The sequence below is a fragment of the Eschrichtius robustus genome, chromosome 16 (assembly GCF_028021215.1).
Source record: "Eschrichtius robustus isolate mEscRob2 chromosome 16, mEscRob2.pri, whole genome shotgun sequence".
Lineage (NCBI taxonomy): Eukaryota > Metazoa > Chordata > Mammalia > Artiodactyla > Eschrichtiidae > Eschrichtius > Eschrichtius robustus.
This window is the reverse complement of record NC_090839.1, coordinates 45,360,369-45,378,612: the sequence shown is the minus strand read 5'-3', so window position 1 is coordinate 45,378,612 and position 18,244 is coordinate 45,360,369. Positions and strand designations below refer to the sequence as shown.

Here is an 18,244-nt window from a genome sequence, read left to right as displayed (position 1 = left end):
GATGGGATTTTACTTCTGTTAGAAGCACCAGGAGGCGAACAAGGAAGAGGGCCACCCCTCTCACTACCCTGAGGTTCCAGCAGCAGGAGCAGGAGGAAAGGATGAGCCTCATTTCAGAGTTTCTCCAACCCAGCACCTTCCTCCTGATGGAACACTCTTCCACAAAAGAACCGTCCCTCACCCTATGGTTAGCAGAATAATGGCCCCCAAAGATGTCCACGTCCAACCCTGAAACCTGTGCCTCTGGTACCTTACACGGAAGGGGAATGAAGGGTGCAAAAGGAAAGAGGCTGCGAATCAGGAGACCCTGGGATGGGAGATTATCCTGATCAGCGTGAGCCCCAAGTAATCACAGGGTCTTTATGATCAGAAGGGAGACAGAAGTCAGAGCCAGAGTGATGCAGACTCAGGCCACAGGCAAGGACTGAGGATGGCCTCGAGAGCTGGACTCTCCCCTGGAGTTTCCAGCCATGCCCACACCTTGACTTATCCCAGTGGCTAAAGACTTTGAACTTCTGACCTCCAGAACTTCAAGATAATAAGTCCGTGCTGTTTCGAGACATTTACGTTTGTGGTAACTTGTTGCAGCAGCAAGAGGAAACTCTTCCAAAGTTCACATTCAGGTGATGTCAACCGGCTCCTGGGTCTGCGGATGTGGACCGTCCCCCTTACCCCCAGTCAGGGTGAGCTGGACAAGAGGCCTTTAGCCCTTTGACCTCTCCCGCCAAGGACTGTCCAAGGCACACACTTCCCACACAGCTGCTCCCTGCTAACACAAAGCATTTTCCTCACACATCAAACTGTGGGATGCCAGAAAGAAGAAATACTGAGGGGCGAGAAGATGAGTCTCTCTCTTCCCTGTCTCCATAACGTCAACAAAACCAGCTGTGCTGAGCATGAAACGTGCCCAGCTGTGGGGAAAGTCTGAGTCCAATAAAGAAGACAGTACTTTCTACTTTTAAAATGTGGCTGACAGAGGGTGTGTGCTGGCGTTCCAGGCACCCTACAGGGGCGGATGCACGCAGGGCACACCTCCGAAGGCCCTGAACCTCCACCACCTCCACGTGCTCACAATTGCCACAGGTCACGGCAGAGCCGCCAGCCGCGCAGGAGCCTCTCAGAGCGACACCTGCACATCCCACACCGACCTGGAAGAAGCGGGGCAAGTACGGAGCCCTCACCTCTGTAGTCAAAGGTAACCACGTGGTAACCAAGGGAACTCAGCACCTGGAAGTGAAAAACAAACACCTGGGCAACATGGCTCTGGCTAAACCCACTAAACCCAAACAATTTTAAGTGACTTTATGTAATTTGCCAATTTCTGGCATATGATCCACAAAGTCCATTCATCCTGATCTTGGAAACTATCCCCAGAGGCAGCAAAATGGGAAGCATTCCATGGGGAGACGTCCATAACAGGCAGTGTTAAAAAGATCAACAAGGATTAACTCAAAATTATTAGGGGGACCCTCTTCTGTTCATGCGTCCTGGAAAGAACAGCCAGAAGCAGGAGGCAAGCAACGCTCTATCTGCCACAGACCATGTGGGTCACACCCCATGGGCACTGCTCCATCCATCTGTCCACTGTGTGGCCTCTTCTGTCTGTCATAAGCTAAGGGCACCGCTCTGTCCATCATAAACTGTGTGCCGTCCTCACCTACCTTGTAAAGCTCCACCCGGTGGTCGCCTCCTCTAGATCATCAGGGAAAGGAAACAAGCATGGCTGTTAGTGCATCTTCTCAGAAAGGGGGCCCAGGATCAACACTGTAGCATCTGGGCCCTTAGTGCCTGGTTCCCAAATCTACACGGGAGGGTGATGGACAGGTCACCTCCTCCTCAGGGCACCTACATGGCTCCCAGCTTGCCTCCACAGTATGGTGCCAAACAAGGGACAGTCTGAGCATTTGGGGGATATTTCTTAACTATTACCTCACCTTTGGTTTGAGTAGGCCATACAAACCTTCAGTACAAACCCCAGAAGACACAAAGGGCCCCTCAGCTCCCCGGTGTCCAGGACCACCCATGAACAGGAGGAAAGCACTTCCTTGCTGGCACACACACCACGGGGACTGGCCACAGGCACCTCCTGCCCCAACCTTTTCACCTACAGAGCCACAGCCAACTCTCAGAACTCTCCTCCTCGGCCATTCACGCCCTCCCCTCGTGGTCACTTTGGCTCTTTCCCACCTGCTGCTAACTGAGGTTCTGCTGCTGCGGTCACCCCCTGATGTCCTTCCACACACGTATGTCCGCGGGTGGATGCTGGGTTGAAGGTGCCATCGTGATCTGACAGCCACTGTGAGCCTCCCAGCCCCTCACCAGCAGGCTCCAGCTTCAGTGGCTCGGCCGAACACCACGGCCAAGCAGGCGCCACTGCTGGCACCACCTCACGCCTGCACCTCTGTCCATCTCTTTCTCCCACTTTCTGCCCAGATGCTGGCCGGCTGTTACCGTGCACAGACACCCAAGCGGGGACAGAGCTGCCTCGGGAGAGGGAAGCACATCAGCAGGCAGGCTCACCCTCGCCAGACTTCTCAGCTCCTTCCCTTCTTTATGAGGAACATTTGGCCAATTTCCGGGGTGTGTGTTCACGGAGCGAGTGTCCTCAGGGGAGGCGAGAACACGACGAAGGAGGAAAGCCAATATAACCCAGAAACAAACATTCAAAGGACTCAGCTTCAAGACCAGAAAGAAATACTGCAGTGTCTTCAGTTATCTTTGCAACAGTTTGTCATGGCTCTTTTCTAAATTTTCCCAATACCCTACCTTGAGCAAGAAGGGGGATTTAGAGCGTGATGGGGTTGGGGGAATACTGCGGGTTCGAGTCTCAGGGAACTATGGCTGCTGCTGTCCTGCCCGGCCGGGTGGCCGCCAAGATCTGCAGCCTGAGTAGTCCTTGGGGACGTGGCGGGGTTTGGGGGGGGGGGCCGCAAACCTTCAAAGTCACAAGATTCCTTCCATCCTGAAGTTACAGATAGACTTTGTCTTCTTTACCATGTGATTGGCACTGCTCACAAAGAACTCCAAACTTCCCTCATTTATAGAAAGAGGCTACAGGAGCTGTTTGTATTCACTTGCTCTTTGAAAAGCGGAAGAGAAACCCGCTGTAGCTTGTCCCAGACGAAGGGAAAGCAGACTGCCAAGTGCGTGCTGAGTCAGTAGCTCAGCGCTCTGCTCTCCCGGCTCAGAGTGTCCTTGTGGGCCCCACTTCCTGGACATCCTGCTACATCCTCTGTGTAGCCCCTCTGCCCAGACGCCCGCTGTGGCCTGCTTTGTCCTCCTCGCCGGTTCTGCCTGTGAAATGACTGACCCCAGCCCGGCCCCGTGGTGCCCAGCCTCCTGCTGCTTCTTGCTGGCTCTCTCTCACGAGACCCAAGGAACAGGGACCCTCCCAGGAGTTTCAGGCAATGCTTGTTCAGAAAACGCCCCTCTTCCTCTCACCCCACCAGCTCTCCTGCAGACTCTTCTCAACAAGGCTGACCATGTGGGCTGGAAGGAGCCCTCTTTAAACAACGGCTCCAATCCCCGCTAGTCTGAAAGACATCCATTAAACCTACTCTTGAACAGCACCTGGGATAAACCTGGGCGAAGGCTTTATCTGCACAGACGTAGGTGCTTCCTTGATGGCCCAGTGGGATGCGCTGGCACTGCCGGCTCAGGGCTGGAAGTACCCTGGCCTGAGAGCGTGGCATGGCGGCCCCCGAGGACAAGCTTGTCCCTGCATGATCAGCTGGGTCTTTTCATGGGACTACCCCACCTTCAACGTCACCCTCGCCCCTCCCCAGGAAGCATGCCTCCCCCTCCAGCAGGGCACACCTGCCAGCGAGAAAGTGTCCCCAGACCAGACAGCAGATGCTGGGTGAGCAGGGGCGACTTCCTGGGCACACGGTGGCTCTGCAGGGTCTCAACAAACCTCGGCTGAGGGACCATGCCTCCTGCCCACTGAGAAGCCTTGTTCCCTAACCCAGGAAGAAGGACACCCCTCTGGCTGAGGCTCTGGGTCGCTCTGACAGACGCAGCAACCTCCATCCCACCCCAGGCACGAGCTTCAGACCAGGGGTTTCTGGACACAGCTGCCCGCATCTGCTCAGCAGGTGGTTTCCAAGCAAACAGGCCCGGTCCGCCTTGCACACAGCCCTGCTCCGCTCTGGGCCTGTGGGAACACGACTTCATGCAAGCTTCTCCCAAACCCCAGACAAACCCTGCCTCTTCCTGTGTTCTCAGGACACCCATGTCCCAGGTGCACCCACGCTCTCACTGCGATGGGTCCCATGAAGGAGCCCTTCCTCACCTGGTGCCCGCGTTCCCGTGCAGGTACAGGATGATCGGGTGGCTAGAAGCCAAGGCATCCTCATACCACATCTGGTCCTTCCCTTGGGCGTTCTTCCACCAGACAGCGGGGACAGTGTGCCTGGAAGCAGAAGCAGAGGGGAGCGGCAGGTGACGCGCCTGCAGACGGGATGCCCACGGCTCAAGTCACAACTGAGCGGAGAGCAGGAGGCCGGGTGGGCTGACTCCAAGCTGTGAGGGCAGCTTCTGGCAGCTGAGGCAGGTCATTTCCTGACTTGCGGATGGGCCCTCTCTGGGCCCCAGAAGCTTGCCCCGGCAGCAGTTACTAGGGGTGGGGCGACAGCCGCTCCTCCTGTATAAAGGGGAAGCTATGTGAGCTAAGACCCCTTCCAGCTGGGTTCCAGCACAGAATGGGCACTGAATGGACACTGAGCAACGCCATGTCCCCTCAAAGTCATCCATGTCTTGAAGTACATAACTGAACTCACGACGTAAGACATGTCGTGCTGTTATATGTACTAATTCAGCAACACGGGTCTACGGGCTGGACTGGAAGCCCGGCCACCCTTAAAGCACCATTTCTAACACAGAGCCTGTCCACAAGCCGTCTTGGCACAGACGCACCTCTGCAGGAGACGTCACAGGCCCACGTGGGCAGTCCTTCCACGCCTGGCCAGGCATGTGGACACTTGTCTATGTGGCCAAACCCTCCTTTAGAGAGGTGCTCTGGTTCATCTTAACTCAGGACACATCAAAGTCACTGTTCATCACTGGGGAGGGTCTGATTTAATACTTTTTTTCTGTAAAACTTATTCAAATTCATTCTTGGGAAGTCTTAAAAACATTACATGGCCGATTTCTTCTTTTCTAAGTGTTAGCATCTCGTTTCTAACGTGTCTCTCTGACCCACTTCAGAGGATTGCATTTTGGGTGGTTCTGACCGCTGCAATTATCACTCTCCCACAATTACAAACCTATGAGACGGAAAGGTACACTTGGAAGGTGCTGGGAGCTGATACGCCTCCAGTAGCCAGCCTACCCGAACTCAGAGCTCCTGACGAAGGCCCAGGCAAGCTCTCCATCCCTGGGCTCCTCCCCCTGCCAAGCAGAGAGGAGCTGCCCTCCCACCACCACCCGCCTCCAGCTCCTCTGTAGCAGGAGGACCTGGCGAGGTGCCAGTGAGGGCAGGTGGTGAATGGAGCTGCTGCCACCCAAGGGCCCGCACTGCCATCAAGACAGCACAGGGTGCAGACCTGGGCGGGCAGTGGTGCCCACCAGCACACAGCGGCTGTCGCTTCCCGGAGACTCACGTGGTCATCACCAACACAACCTTCACAGGTAACTGTCCACAAATACCTTTCCTGTAACACGGCTGCTCTGCTCGAGGAAGAAGCCTGGCTGAGCCCACATCTTCAAAGCACAGACCCTATTAACCATCAGGAGAGCCGCCAATTCCCCCAAACAGCTCTGAGCAAAACATGTCAGGCTTCTGACTGAAAATGAAAATGCACAGCGGCCTGCATGCACACACTGGTCGTAAATGCTCCATTAAATCCAACCAGAAATGACCAAAGACAGTCCCAGCCTCAGCCACTAAGAACCAGAACCTCCCTCTCACTCTCTGGTCTTTACGCAGGACCCCCTGCCCTCCGCACAGCACAGGGAAGCGATTCAGAGCACTTCACTCAGAAGCTTCTCACGTCCACAGCAGTTCTACTGAGACAAAGGCAGCAATTCAGAGCTGCTTCTGAGAGAAAGAGAAGACGCCACAGGAAAGCCGGTCCGCTCTGGTTCTGTTGTTTGTAAACACCAACTAGTCCACAGAAAAAAGCATTAAATCATATTCGAAAGAAATGCCAAGAAGTCACAGAACTTAGGCCCAACCGAAATTTATGGCTAAAAAAGTAAACGCTAAGAAAAGAGCAAAGACCACCACTATCAAGAGCTGAGAGTGCTGTGTGTGAAAGAAATGCAGCTGTTTTCAACAACTGGGTGGGCCTTTCTCTGCAAGACAGGTGTGGCTCAAGCCTGCGCTCACAATTCTGTGATATATTCTCTGTTTCTGGCTTTCTTCTCCCCTGGAAACGAGGCTTTCTGCAAAAACCAATCTGGTTTGCAAACCTCAGAACAGAGCTGGTGCTGCCATCTCGTGCCCCATTATCAAGGAATTTTAGCTGAGATCTTTCCTTTGGAAACAGCAGGTAAAAGGTAAAAAAGGACAAGCTAGAGTTTCAGAGACGGCTCCGCTGTCAGGACAGCAGTGGCCACATCTCACAGGCCTTCTGCCTCCTGGAGAGGCCGCAGAGCCGGTGCCCGGCCCTGCAGCCCTGAGGCTGCACACTCACCAGACTCCGAGGGTCACGTCTTCCTCCGGCTGGAGGTAGTAATTACAGGTGTGATTCAAACCTTGATCCTGCGGTTTCTTCAAATCAATGAAATAGGGAACGCGAACTGTGGGGGACAAAGAGATGGAAACCAGGATTAGTGAGGGTGGACGGACACACACGTACACAGCAGAGGTGAAGCTCTCAAAAAGTGCCAAGTACTTTCCCAACGCCATACTGCCTGGGGCACCGGGCCCTCCAGCCTCGGGCAGGGCTGGAGGTAGATGTGTCTACAGATCCTTCGGCAAGGACGAGGTCCAAACAGAGACCCACTGAAGGTTGTTCAAGGTGTGAGAAGATGCGAAGGAGGGAAGGAAAGATCCTTGGGAGACCTGAGGGTCGGCCTGGCCATGAGAGAGGCTGGAGACAAGGAGGCTACGACTGAAGGCTGGAGCCAGGGTGCTGGGGGAGGGACTGTGGGAAAGGCGACAGATGGACGTGTGTTCTGGACCTGGGGCCACGGGCTTAATGACCACCTGAATGTGGGTGCGGGCCAGCAAAGTGGGATTCTGAGGTTTCCAGTGCTGTCATTTAACAGAGAGTGAGGCCGAAGATGAGGAGTGGGTGCCAGAGGTGGAGGAATCCACAGAACCCACAAGCCACACAGAGTCGAGGGAAATCATAGGAACAAGACAGCAGCGACTCATTCAGCCCTGAATTTAACAGGTGACCTGTCGACAGGGCAACAGCTGATAAACTGCGGTGTACCCACCAATGGGAAGCCCTGGGCCTTCAGACAGAGGCAACCGATATCCACAGACCTCGAGGAACCTCCGTGAATTACAGGCAGGTGAGAAGAGCAGGGAAGGAGGGTAAGATCACTGTGCTGCTGCTACGTAATCCCATGTCGTCACTGTACAAGCAAGCAACACCAACGCCAATACCAACACCAACACTGAGTGTGGCTTGGAAAGAAATACAGAGAGACACACCAGGCTGTGAACATGGGTTTAAAGTGTGTGTGTGTGGGGGGGTGGAGGCGAGCGTGTAATTTTCCCCTTGTATACCAATGCACTTTTATTGCTTGAGATGAACACAATTTTTGAAGTTATATTTAGTTGAAAAATGAAGAACAAAAACAAAAAACCAAACCTTGAGATGGGATTTACTCACATTATAAAATGTCAATTCCCAGAGGGGGTGGGGACAATGGGCAGTGTAGCCCTGACTTCCAGCCAGTCCCACCTTCAACAAGGAAGTCATGCAACTCTTTGGTTTTCTTTGGTGAAGAGAGTAGTTTCATTGTGTAACTCACACGGCCTCTCGGCACCAGAGCCCTGCATGCCTACCTCATGCCCCAGGGCCTTTGCACCTGCTGCCCCCCCAATACTCTGCGCCCACATACCTACATTCCAGCTCTTACTTCGTCAAATGTCCCCATGGCTCAGTAAACGTTCACTGAAGAAAGGAAATAGCCAACTCACGAGGACATAGGGATACGCACACGCTCCTTCCCCCAGGAATTCCCTGAGCATTTCAAACCACGGGGAAGACAAATCCTCCCACCAGGGCTGCTTTTGAACCTCCAGCTTCTTAATCCATCTCTTTTCCAAGCAGCAGGCTACATTTTAAAAACTTTAATTATTTTCTCTCAAAAGAAAACCGGCACTCAAAGGAGGTGGCATCCTATTTACTGGCGCACCTTCCCAGTACTCTGAACACCGTCCCTGAAACAGGCGGGTACCACTGTGACCACAGCACTTGCTCAACCACGGGTCACACGTGATGATTCTGGGATTTGCACCCAGGCAGCCCGACTCCATAGCCCACACTCTTGACTAATCGGACAGGAAGTGAAGAAGGTAAACTGGCTCTGATCCTGGTGGGCCCTGAATGTTCTCGAATTGGGTCCCCCCAAAAGATATATTGAAGTCCTAACCCCTAGCACATCAGAAGGTGACCTCATTTGGAAACAGGGTCTTTACAGAGATAATCGAGCTTAAGTAAGGTCATTTGGTGGACCTGATCTAATACGACTGGTGTCCTTATCAAAAGGGAATTTGGATACAGACAGAAGGAAGACAACATGAAGTCACAGGAGAAGGCAGCCGTGTGACGGAGGCAGGGGCAGCAGTGGTGCAGCTACAAGCCAAGGAACACCAGCCACCACCAGAGGCTGGGAAGAGGCAAGGAAGAGGGAGCCCAGGCCTGCCAACACAGGGATTTCGAAGCTCCAGAACTGGGAGAGAATACATTTCTGTGGTTTTAAGCCACCTCGTCTGTGGTGTTTGTTATGCTGTGGAGTCAGAGTTCACTCTGACAACATCCTCAGGGAGGGCTCCTGACCAGCAGGCCTAGAAAGGTCTCCCCTGGACGCGTCTCTTTTAGACGGAGGTGCCCACTCCTGCCATCCCCGGTGACCGCTCCGTGCTGGGGAAGCCGAGGCTGCAGCGTCAGGTGGCAGTTCATCATCTGACCACCGAGGGGAAACGACTCTGTCAGTAAAACTCTGAATATGTCCAACAAGTGCTGATTCAATCAACTCTGCTCCTGAGGCTGGAGTGCCCGTGCCAAAGGGAAGGTGGGCGCCATCGAGGGCTGAGGGCACTGCTGTCAGGCCTCATGGGTTCTCTCCAGAAAAGGTGGCCACGCGGCCTACGCGCTGCCCCAGAGCTCTGAGAGGGCCCCTACCAGTGAAAAGCGTCTTCCAAGGATTAGCAGTTAATCCTAAAAGCTTCCAAGCCCGAGAAATCTAGAACCAAGAAACTCAATTCTGCTCTAGGACAGACTCATCCCACCAAGCCCGTCCTCCGGTTCACTTTCATTTCTGTTTTAGAAACAACGTGGAAAAGGATGCAGTTAATGTACCACGTGCAGCAGGTGCCGCCCGTGTGCCTCCCCTCCAGCTAGCGAGAGGTGCCTGGTCAGTCCCGGGGGAAGAGACAGCCCCAGAGGAACCACCTGGCCACTACTGGTAAAAGCAAGCAGAACTGCTGCAAGACAAAGGAACGGAGTCAAGGGGTGCAGAGCCCCAGGCTGGCCTGAGGAGGGTCCAGGATCTGCCTGGACCAGAACGTGGCTCACTCCTGCTGGCCTTCGTGTGGTCACAGCCCTTGGCCCGTGACTCTGGGCTGCAGGCTGGAGCCCACCCTCCTGGCCCCTGCTTCCACTGCAGGGTTGAAGCAAGGAGAGAGCACCCAGCCTGCCAGCAGTCCCCTGAGGTGGCAGGGGCAGGAATCGGGAGCCGGGGACAGCGACCCAGCTCCTCATCGCTATCAATTACAAGCTCTGCCTCACACAGAAGTTGAGTGCACAGCCCAGGGACCCAGCACACAGGCCCGTGCAGCTGTCAGGACCAGGCCTCTGGTTTCTCCTGCTTCCCCAGCTGTGTATTATCCACCCTCTGGCCTCACTGTCATTTATCAGCAACCACAAACATCATCGAGAGCGATTTAGAAAGGACCCTCAAGAGATGGTGCTCGGTAAACGGTGAGTAGACACGTGAATGAACAGAAAACAACTGAGTCTGCCATCCTTTCCTCAGCCAATCTAGAAGATACTGGTGGGGTGAGAGGCCAGTACTCCTGGGCTGCAGAGAACACGTCTGACTGCCTGAGAACTTTGAACGTCGGGGCTATGCCCCATCCCAGGCACTGAGTAAAGACCACCCTGACATACGGGAAGAGGTGGGGCACCAACAAGGGAAGGGCTGGGAAGGCCCTCTGGGTTTTATCAAACTCCAGCTCCCCACGGGCTCTGGGCTTCCACAAGAAGAAAGGGATAAGGAAAGAAAGATATCAGGAGTCACAGGGACTGCTAAGGGGAAGGAAAAAGGAGGCTGAAGGACTGCCATCCCATGAAAGCTGTAGTGGACAGGCTGACCTTCTGCTTGAACAACAAATGAGCAATTCATATATTAACCCTAATCTCCAAAAAAGGCCCAAGGCAGTGTGCAGACAAGAGCAGTTCTGCACCAGCCTCTGAAGTGAAACACTCCTTCCCGCCAGGAGATGGTTCTAAATCCCAGGGCAAAGACTGTGACAAGGGGCTGGTATCACCACAACATCGCTGGGCTGGAGGCGGGGGTACCGACTTTTGAATGTGAGTATTAAAAAGCACATATATTTATGCTTACATGTACAGACACACACACAAAAAGACCAGCAGGAAATAAACAATGTGACAGCAATTTTCTCTGAACAAGTTTCATTTTCTTCTTCATGCCATTCAGAGTTTTTCAGTTAATCTTTTGTTTTTAGAAAGATCATGTATTTTTTGTTTATAAAAATATGTTTTAAGTAGAATAATGCCTTAAATCATAGATGCTATCCTTCATCTAATGCTTATTTATCTGAGTTATACATTTAGTTTCAGATAGAGTTGCTATGAACTTAAGACTACTTCAATCATGTTTTGGGGCCCAAAAGATTGTTACACTTCCTTCAACGTCCAAATGGAAATCCACAGCTCACGATTCACATCTTGAGGAGACAAGAACGAAGATGCCCCCCGAACACGCAGGCCCTCCAGAAGCATGAGATGAAACTGCCAAGTCACACTGCAAGACAGCCTGGAGATCCCCATCTCCTCCACAGGAGAGGGGCACAGACAACTATCCCACTTCCACACAGCAGGCATATGGAAACAAGGAGTTGGGGACGGGTGTCTCTCTGGGGGGTGCAGGGCGGCCCCACGGCCCAGCCTGGCCCTCCTCTTCTGTGCCATGGAGCCCGACCCAGAGAACCCAGGAACATCCTGCCATTTCATTAGGAAATCAACAGTGCAGAATTTGTGGGCTGTGTCTAAAGTTACCCCAAGGATTGACCTAAAGAAAATCAACTCAATTCAAATATTTGCTGGGACCCCACGGTGTGGCAGCCCAGAGGGCAGCAGGCCACCTGCTGCCAAGACACCTGCCCAAGGGGCCTGAAGGTGTCCGGAGGCCTGCCTTGTGCAAAAGCTGTGCAGGGCTGACTCTAAGGTCTGCTATCGGGAAATCTGCAGCCTGTGGCTTCGTGTTTGCGTGTTACCCAAACTCTCTTCTGTGCTAGACTGACTGTGGACATTTAAGGGACATTACAGTCAGAAAAAAACCAAAACTTTCTTGATTTTAATAGGTTGTGAGTTCCTTCTAAGTTTGTGCTTCTCAGAAGCGGTGAAAACTCAGGGATGATAAATTCCTGGAAGTTTAGCCACGTTTATGATAGAAAAATCAAATGCCTCTTAGTGTACCTACATGTGTTTTACACTTACTTTATGACACCCAAATAAAAAACGCATTTTAGATTTATGAAGTATTAAATATCCACCTTACTATTTCTGTTCCTCCTCCTCCTGCTTCTCTTTAGAGCAGACATTCCCTTTTAGCAGCGACGTCCACTTTTCTGTGATCAAGTCTACTGCAGACTTAACACCCCAAACTCATATGCCCCAATGCACACGGGCCTCTGCAGAGTCTGCAGCACTGGTGTTACTACAGACGAGGGGCCACCCACCCTCTGCCTTGCTGCCCCAGGCCAGTCACACAGGACACCTCAACACCTCCTGTCTGTCCTCTCCCCCCACCTCCTCTTCACCAGCTCCCCTGCTGCCTCCATAGCACCAGCCCAGCTTCCCAAGCCTCCAGCTCCGACACACACAAGTTCAAACCCACTCTTTGCAAACCAGCACAGCCAAGAGCGTGCAGAGCCTGCCTCATCTGCCCTGAGTGCTCCCCACACCCGACTGCAAGGCCATCACTCACGAGGCACCTGCTGTGTGCCAAGTGCCATGTTCTATCCGCTGACCTCTAACGCCCACATGCGCAGTCTCTTCCCGCCTGGCCTCATCTTGAAAGTGTAAAAGGACGCTCCATAAAAGGATTATTCCTGGCAACCGTATACCTTCCACTTCATAAACTTGATACTTCTACCCTTTTTCCTCCCACTTGCCCAAAAGTAAACATATAGCATGAAAAAAACAAACAAACAAACTTTGGAACACACCAGGTCCAAGTTAACTGAAGGAGACTATAACACCTCTAAAGCCAGCATATAAGTCCACAGAAACCAAAGTATGTCAGGGTTTTTTGTTTTTGTTTGTTTTTTTTTTAAATTTATTTATTTATTTTTGTCTGTGTTGGGTCTTCGTTTCTGTGCGAGGGCTTTCTCTACTTGTGGCAAGCGGGGGCCACTCTTCATCGCGGTGCACGGGCCTCTCACTGTCGCGGCCTCTCTTGTTACGGAGCACAGGCTCCAGACGCGCAGGCTCAGTAGTTGTGGCTCACGGGCCCAGTTGCTCCGCGGCATGTGGGATCTTCCCAGACCAGGGCTCGAACCCGTGTCCCCTGCATTAGCAGGCAGACTCTCAACCACTGCGCCACCAGGGAAGCCCATGTCAGGGTTTTTTAAGGGGGAAAAAAAAGATTTTTTTTTTTAAATTTAAAGAAAAAAGGCCTAATTATTTTTAAGGCACTATTTTCAGTGGTCACCTTTTCGAAGGATAGTTAACCTCCTGGACTGCACAAGGGACAGAGCATCCCCAACATGACAGCTGCAGAAGATTCTCCATGTTATCAACATTTCTACCCACCTCAGCTGAAGAAAGACCCCCCCCCCCCACAACCATGCAGTAGTCAGTCGCCTGTGCACACAAATGCCAACCCTGAAGAGCAATGCCCTCGTTACAAACATCTTTTAACTGGGAAGGGGCAAAGGGAACCTTCTGGACAATAAAAAGGCTCTATTTCCTGATCTGAGTAGTGAATATATAAATACATAAATCACCATGAAAATGAACTCTTACTAAAATGAAAGGAAAAATGGACACACAGCACTTACCGAAATTCAAGAAAATCAGTTTGGCCTGTATCCCAGGACACAGTTTGATGAGAAATGGAATGGCCACGTACAACCCCACGACACAGAGGAGTATCTTCCTCAGTCGGAAGCACAGGCCCTTTCGCCTGCAAGAGAAAAGCAGTGAGCAGGTCAAAGACAGGAGTGAGTCTGCTGCGGTTTAGTAACAGCATAGTCAAAATCACTGACCAAGATCCACACCTACTGTTTCCAACCAGAATATCACCAATGATAAGAGGAGCCTCCCACCTGCTTTTCCTTTTAATTTGTGCTTAGAACTCTACCAGAAGGGTAAAATGTGTTTCCTGAAAGCCAAAGAAACAGTCCTGCTGATTTCCTTTGTGTGCCCTGGGATCAGAACCCAGCACAGCCATCAGATCCTCAGAAAGTGCCCAACTTCATGTCAGACAGTAGCTGCAACTTCACCTCAAGAGAGTAGCTGCCTCTGAGCCTCTGACTGCCCTCCTGCAAGCAAGCGTGGGCTACCCATCAGAGGAAGCACATATGCGACAGAACCTGCCACACCAGGTCCCGGGAGGCAGCAGGCGCTGAGAACAAGGCTCTGGCCATCACTGCATGTTCTCATATTTCTGCCCGCATACCCTCCAGAGGCCCCTTTTCTGGGCACCTCGGGCCAGGTCATCACCCCAGGTCTCAAGACTCTCTTCTAATCCACAACCAGCTCCAAGACTTCCTCATCCTGTTCCTGATCCCCTGTTAAAAAATGTCCCTAGCCCAGAGAGTCTCAAACTTCTTGGACTAAGGGCCTCTCTACAACTGAAAAATTGAGGGCCCCAAAGAGCTTCTGTTCATAGGATTTGTTTTATGAGAAATTAAAGAAAAATTTAAAATATCTATTAAGTCATCTAATAACAATAAACAACCCATTACATGTTAATATAATTAACATCTGTTATAAAAAAATGATAATATTTTCCAAAACGAAAAATTTTAGTGAGGAGATTTTTACAAATTTCTTTAAGTCAGACAGCTTAACAGAAGACAGATGGGTTCTCGTATCTGCTTCTGCATTCAATCTGCTGCAATCCCACACGTCACGCAGCATCTGGAAAGCTCCCGAAACCCCATGAGAGAATGAAAGTGAAAAAGGCAAACAGCATCTCAGTGTTACCATGAAATCTCCCTGACCTCACGGACATGCTGAAGGGTTCTGGGGACCCCATGAGCCCCAAGCACACATGGAAACTGCTGCTTATCTCAGCATATCAAGTCTCAACCTCAATGGGTTTAGTTATTTATTTCTGGACTATTTCGAAAAAAGTAAGGTGGTTTAAAAAAATACACCTTGAACTGCTGACACGTGCAACAATACAGAAGGATCTAAATGCATTAGGCTAGGGACTTCCCTGGTGGCACAGTGGTTTAGAATCCGCCTGCCAATGCAGGAGACACGGGTTCGAGCCCTGGTCCGGGAAGATCCCACATGCCGCAGAGCAATTAAGCCCGTGCACCACAACTACTGAGCCTGCGCTCTAGAGCCCACGTGCCACAACTACTGAAGCCAGCGCGCCTAGCCTGTGCTCCGCAACGAGAAGCCACCACAATGAGAAGCCCACGCGCCGCAACTAGAGAAAGCCCAAGTACAGCAACGAAGAGACAATGCAGCCAAAAATAAATAAATAAATTTACAAAAATAAATATATAAATTTATAAAAATAAATAAATTTTTTTAAGAAAAGCATTAGGCTAAGTTAAATAAGACAGACACAAAAGATTACATACTGTATAATCCCATTTGTCTGAAATCCCAGAAAAAGCAAAACTACAGAGACAGAAAAGCAGAACAGTGACCTCAGAGGCTGGGAGTAGAGGGAAGAGATTGCAAAGGGCACGAGGCAACTTTTGCAGTAATGGAAATGTTCTTTATCTGGACTGTGGTTGTGGACACATGAATGTATATGTTGGTAAATTTTATCCCATGTAAATGATACTTCAACAAAGCTGATGTAAATAATACCTCAATAAAGCTGAAGACAAATGCATATCTCACAATGTAATCCTTTCACTCATTCACCTGGCTCATCCACCAGTCGTTACTGAGCACTGGGCACTCCTGGGGCAGTGCACAATAAGGGCAGCAGAGGATGCCATCTGCGTCTCTGCTGTGCTCTCAGCTCAGCAGGGCAGACAAAGGGCTGTGAGACAGGCATCTGGTGCAGGGTGACCTGACCTAGTCTGGGCTTCCAGGGAAAGGGCCACTGGTGGAAACACTAAGTCAGGAATACAGGAGTTAACTAGATGATGCAGGAGAAGTTTAAAAGGGCATCTTAAATTCCATGCACAATCTACCCGTTCACTGAGGGAAGGCATAGGATGTAGTGGTTAAGGTGCCGGCTCTGAAGTCAAATGATCTGGTCCAGCATCCAATCTACCACTTATTAGCTGTCATATCCTTCTTGAACAAAAAAAATATATATAAATAGAAATGAAAAAAATTTATATACCTGTAGCAATAAGGCTCTTCTACATTAAAATCATTTCCTTCTGGATTGAGTTATCATTATAATTATTATCATACACATTAATCAAAATGACAAATATGTTATATTTTTGGTAAATTATTATTAAGCATGAAAAGTAAACTTTTATTGAAAATACATCTTTTTTTTTAACATCTTTATTGGAGTATAATTGCTTTACAATGGTGTGTTAGCTTCTGCTTTATAACAAAGTGAATCAGTTTCCATATCTCTTCCCTCTTGCATCTCCCTCCCTCCCACCCTCCCTATCCCACCCCTCTAGGTGGTCACAAAGCACCAAGCTGATCTCCCTGTGCTATGCGGTTGCTTCCCACTAGTTATCTATTTTACGTTTGGTAGTGTATATATGTCCATGCCACTCTCTCACTTTGTCACAGCTTACCCTTCCCCCTCCCCACATCCTCAAGTCCATTCTCCAGTAGTTCTGTGTCTTTATTCCCGTCTTGCCACTAGGTCCTTCATGACCTTTTTTTTTTTTTTCCCTTAGATTCCATATATATGTGTTAGCATACTGTATTTGTTTTTCTCTTTCTGACTTACTTCACTCTGTATGACAGACTAAATGAGATGGATTCCACTACTTTCCCAAATGCATCATGTCTCTATATATTACTTATTGATAGAAAAAAGGGGGGGGTTAGCATTAATTCTACTTCTGTTTTTGGTTTTTAAAAATATAAGTATTGAGAACTTGTTCACATCAGTAAAAGGGAATGGAAGTTTACTAGTATCACCACTTCTTCAGGGTTATATGCTCAAAATCACACAGTAAAAACACTCAAATAAGCCCTTTTTCATTTTTGTTGACAGCTAAGAATTTGACACCACCTGACTTGTAAAATTTTTATGCAGTCATTAGACATTCACTTAGTTTCTCAGCTTTTACCAAGAACTGAGCCCTCTTGCCTTGACCTTGACCTGCCTTTAGCAAGAATCCTGCTAAGTCATCCCCCACCTTGATATCTGATCAAGTCCCTCATCCCCCCACCTTTGACGTCTAAACCCTTGACCTGCCTTTAGCAAGAGTCCCCCCACCCTTGATGTCTCCTCAATAATTTTTCATCCCCTGCTCCCCTAACTCTACTTTCTGTCTGGAAATCCCAAGCCGTCTCCTCAGAAGGCATCCCAGACAGGGCTGTACGCGGGCCTTACCTTTCTACCGGCTCCTTCTGTCCACCCTGCCAGGCCTTTTCCGTCCCACCCCAGCCCCACCTCCCTACAGCCACTAGAGCTTTAGGCCCCTGCCTCCACGGGGGGCTGTTAAGGGACTCAGGGACTCCACACAGCCTCTACCTGAGGATGAAAAGGAAAAATGACAAATTGGAAACAGGTCGGATGTTTTACCCACGCAGCTGGGCTGTGGAAACACCCAGACTGCTGCTTGGTATTCTCAAAAAGTCCCTCACCTGAAATTTAGTCCATTGCCTCCACAAGATTACATATCATGGGAAATGAAAATCTTAAAAGTCAAATATAGTAAAAAAGCATTAGTCCTCATCTTGAGCAGTTTACCTTAAATTGTTCCATTTCCCCAAAACTAAATTCAGATAAAAAGATAAATAAAGCAGGGCAAACATGAGAACCAACTCTTACATTACATAAACTGCTGAGTTTTGTGTGACTGTGATTATGCTGACTGGTGGCTCAGCTGTCAGGATGAGTGCAGTAAGATCTCTCTTTGTATCTGACTGTCTGTTTACATATGTATGGACATATGTGTGTGTATGTATGTACGTATGTAACCTACAGCTGACCCTTGAACAGCGAAGGGGTTAGGGGTGCCAACCCTCCATTCAACTGAAAATCTGAGTATAACTTGAAGTTGGCCCTCCATTTTTGCCGTTCTGCTTCTGTGGATTCAACCAACCGTGGATCATGTGGTACTGTGGTACGTCTTTGGTGAAAAAAAATCTGTTTATGAGTGGACCCGCCCGCACAGTTCAAACCCGTGTTGTTCAAGGGTCCACTGTATTTGTGATGTTTTCCTAGCCCTGGATGGTATTACCAAATTAATTTATAAAATCCCTTTAAGGAGCTCTGTTCCAATTGGCTTAAAGAGAAATAAGTGACAAATTAAATATTCCTAAAACTCCCAGAAGTATAAGAACCCAAATATTTTTCAAGCTCATGTATAAATAAAACCAGTTTAGTGGTGTCAGTTTAATAAAAGCAGTTGTCCTCTTGAAACAGGAGGGAAGGGGGCAGGGCACAACCTTTAAAAGAATGACATAGCCAAAGGACATGACAAAAACTGGTTAGAACCAACTAGATCCAAGATGGTGGAAGATTCGAC

General features: G+C 50.0%; 1 protein-coding gene across 2 annotated transcripts in view; it reads right to left on the bottom strand.

Moving 5' to 3' along the window:
- ABHD12 (abhydrolase domain containing 12, lysophospholipase) overlaps positions 1-18,244 on the bottom strand; it is a 68,958-nt gene that overhangs the window by 8,064 nt on the left and 42,650 nt on the right. For both annotated transcript variants that reach the window (XM_068523803.1, XM_068523802.1), the window contains exons 2-6: positions 13,433-13,557; positions 6,636-6,741; positions 4,292-4,411; positions 1,662-1,692; positions 1,182-1,227 (exon numbers count right to left, since the gene is read on the bottom strand). In XM_068523803.1, coding sequence (XP_068379904.1) covers positions 1,182-1,227; positions 1,662-1,692; positions 4,292-4,411; positions 6,636-6,741; positions 13,433-13,557 — 428 coding nt within the window. The remainder of the gene's footprint in view (positions 1-1,181; positions 1,228-1,661; positions 1,693-4,291; positions 4,412-6,635; positions 6,742-13,432; positions 13,558-18,244) is intronic.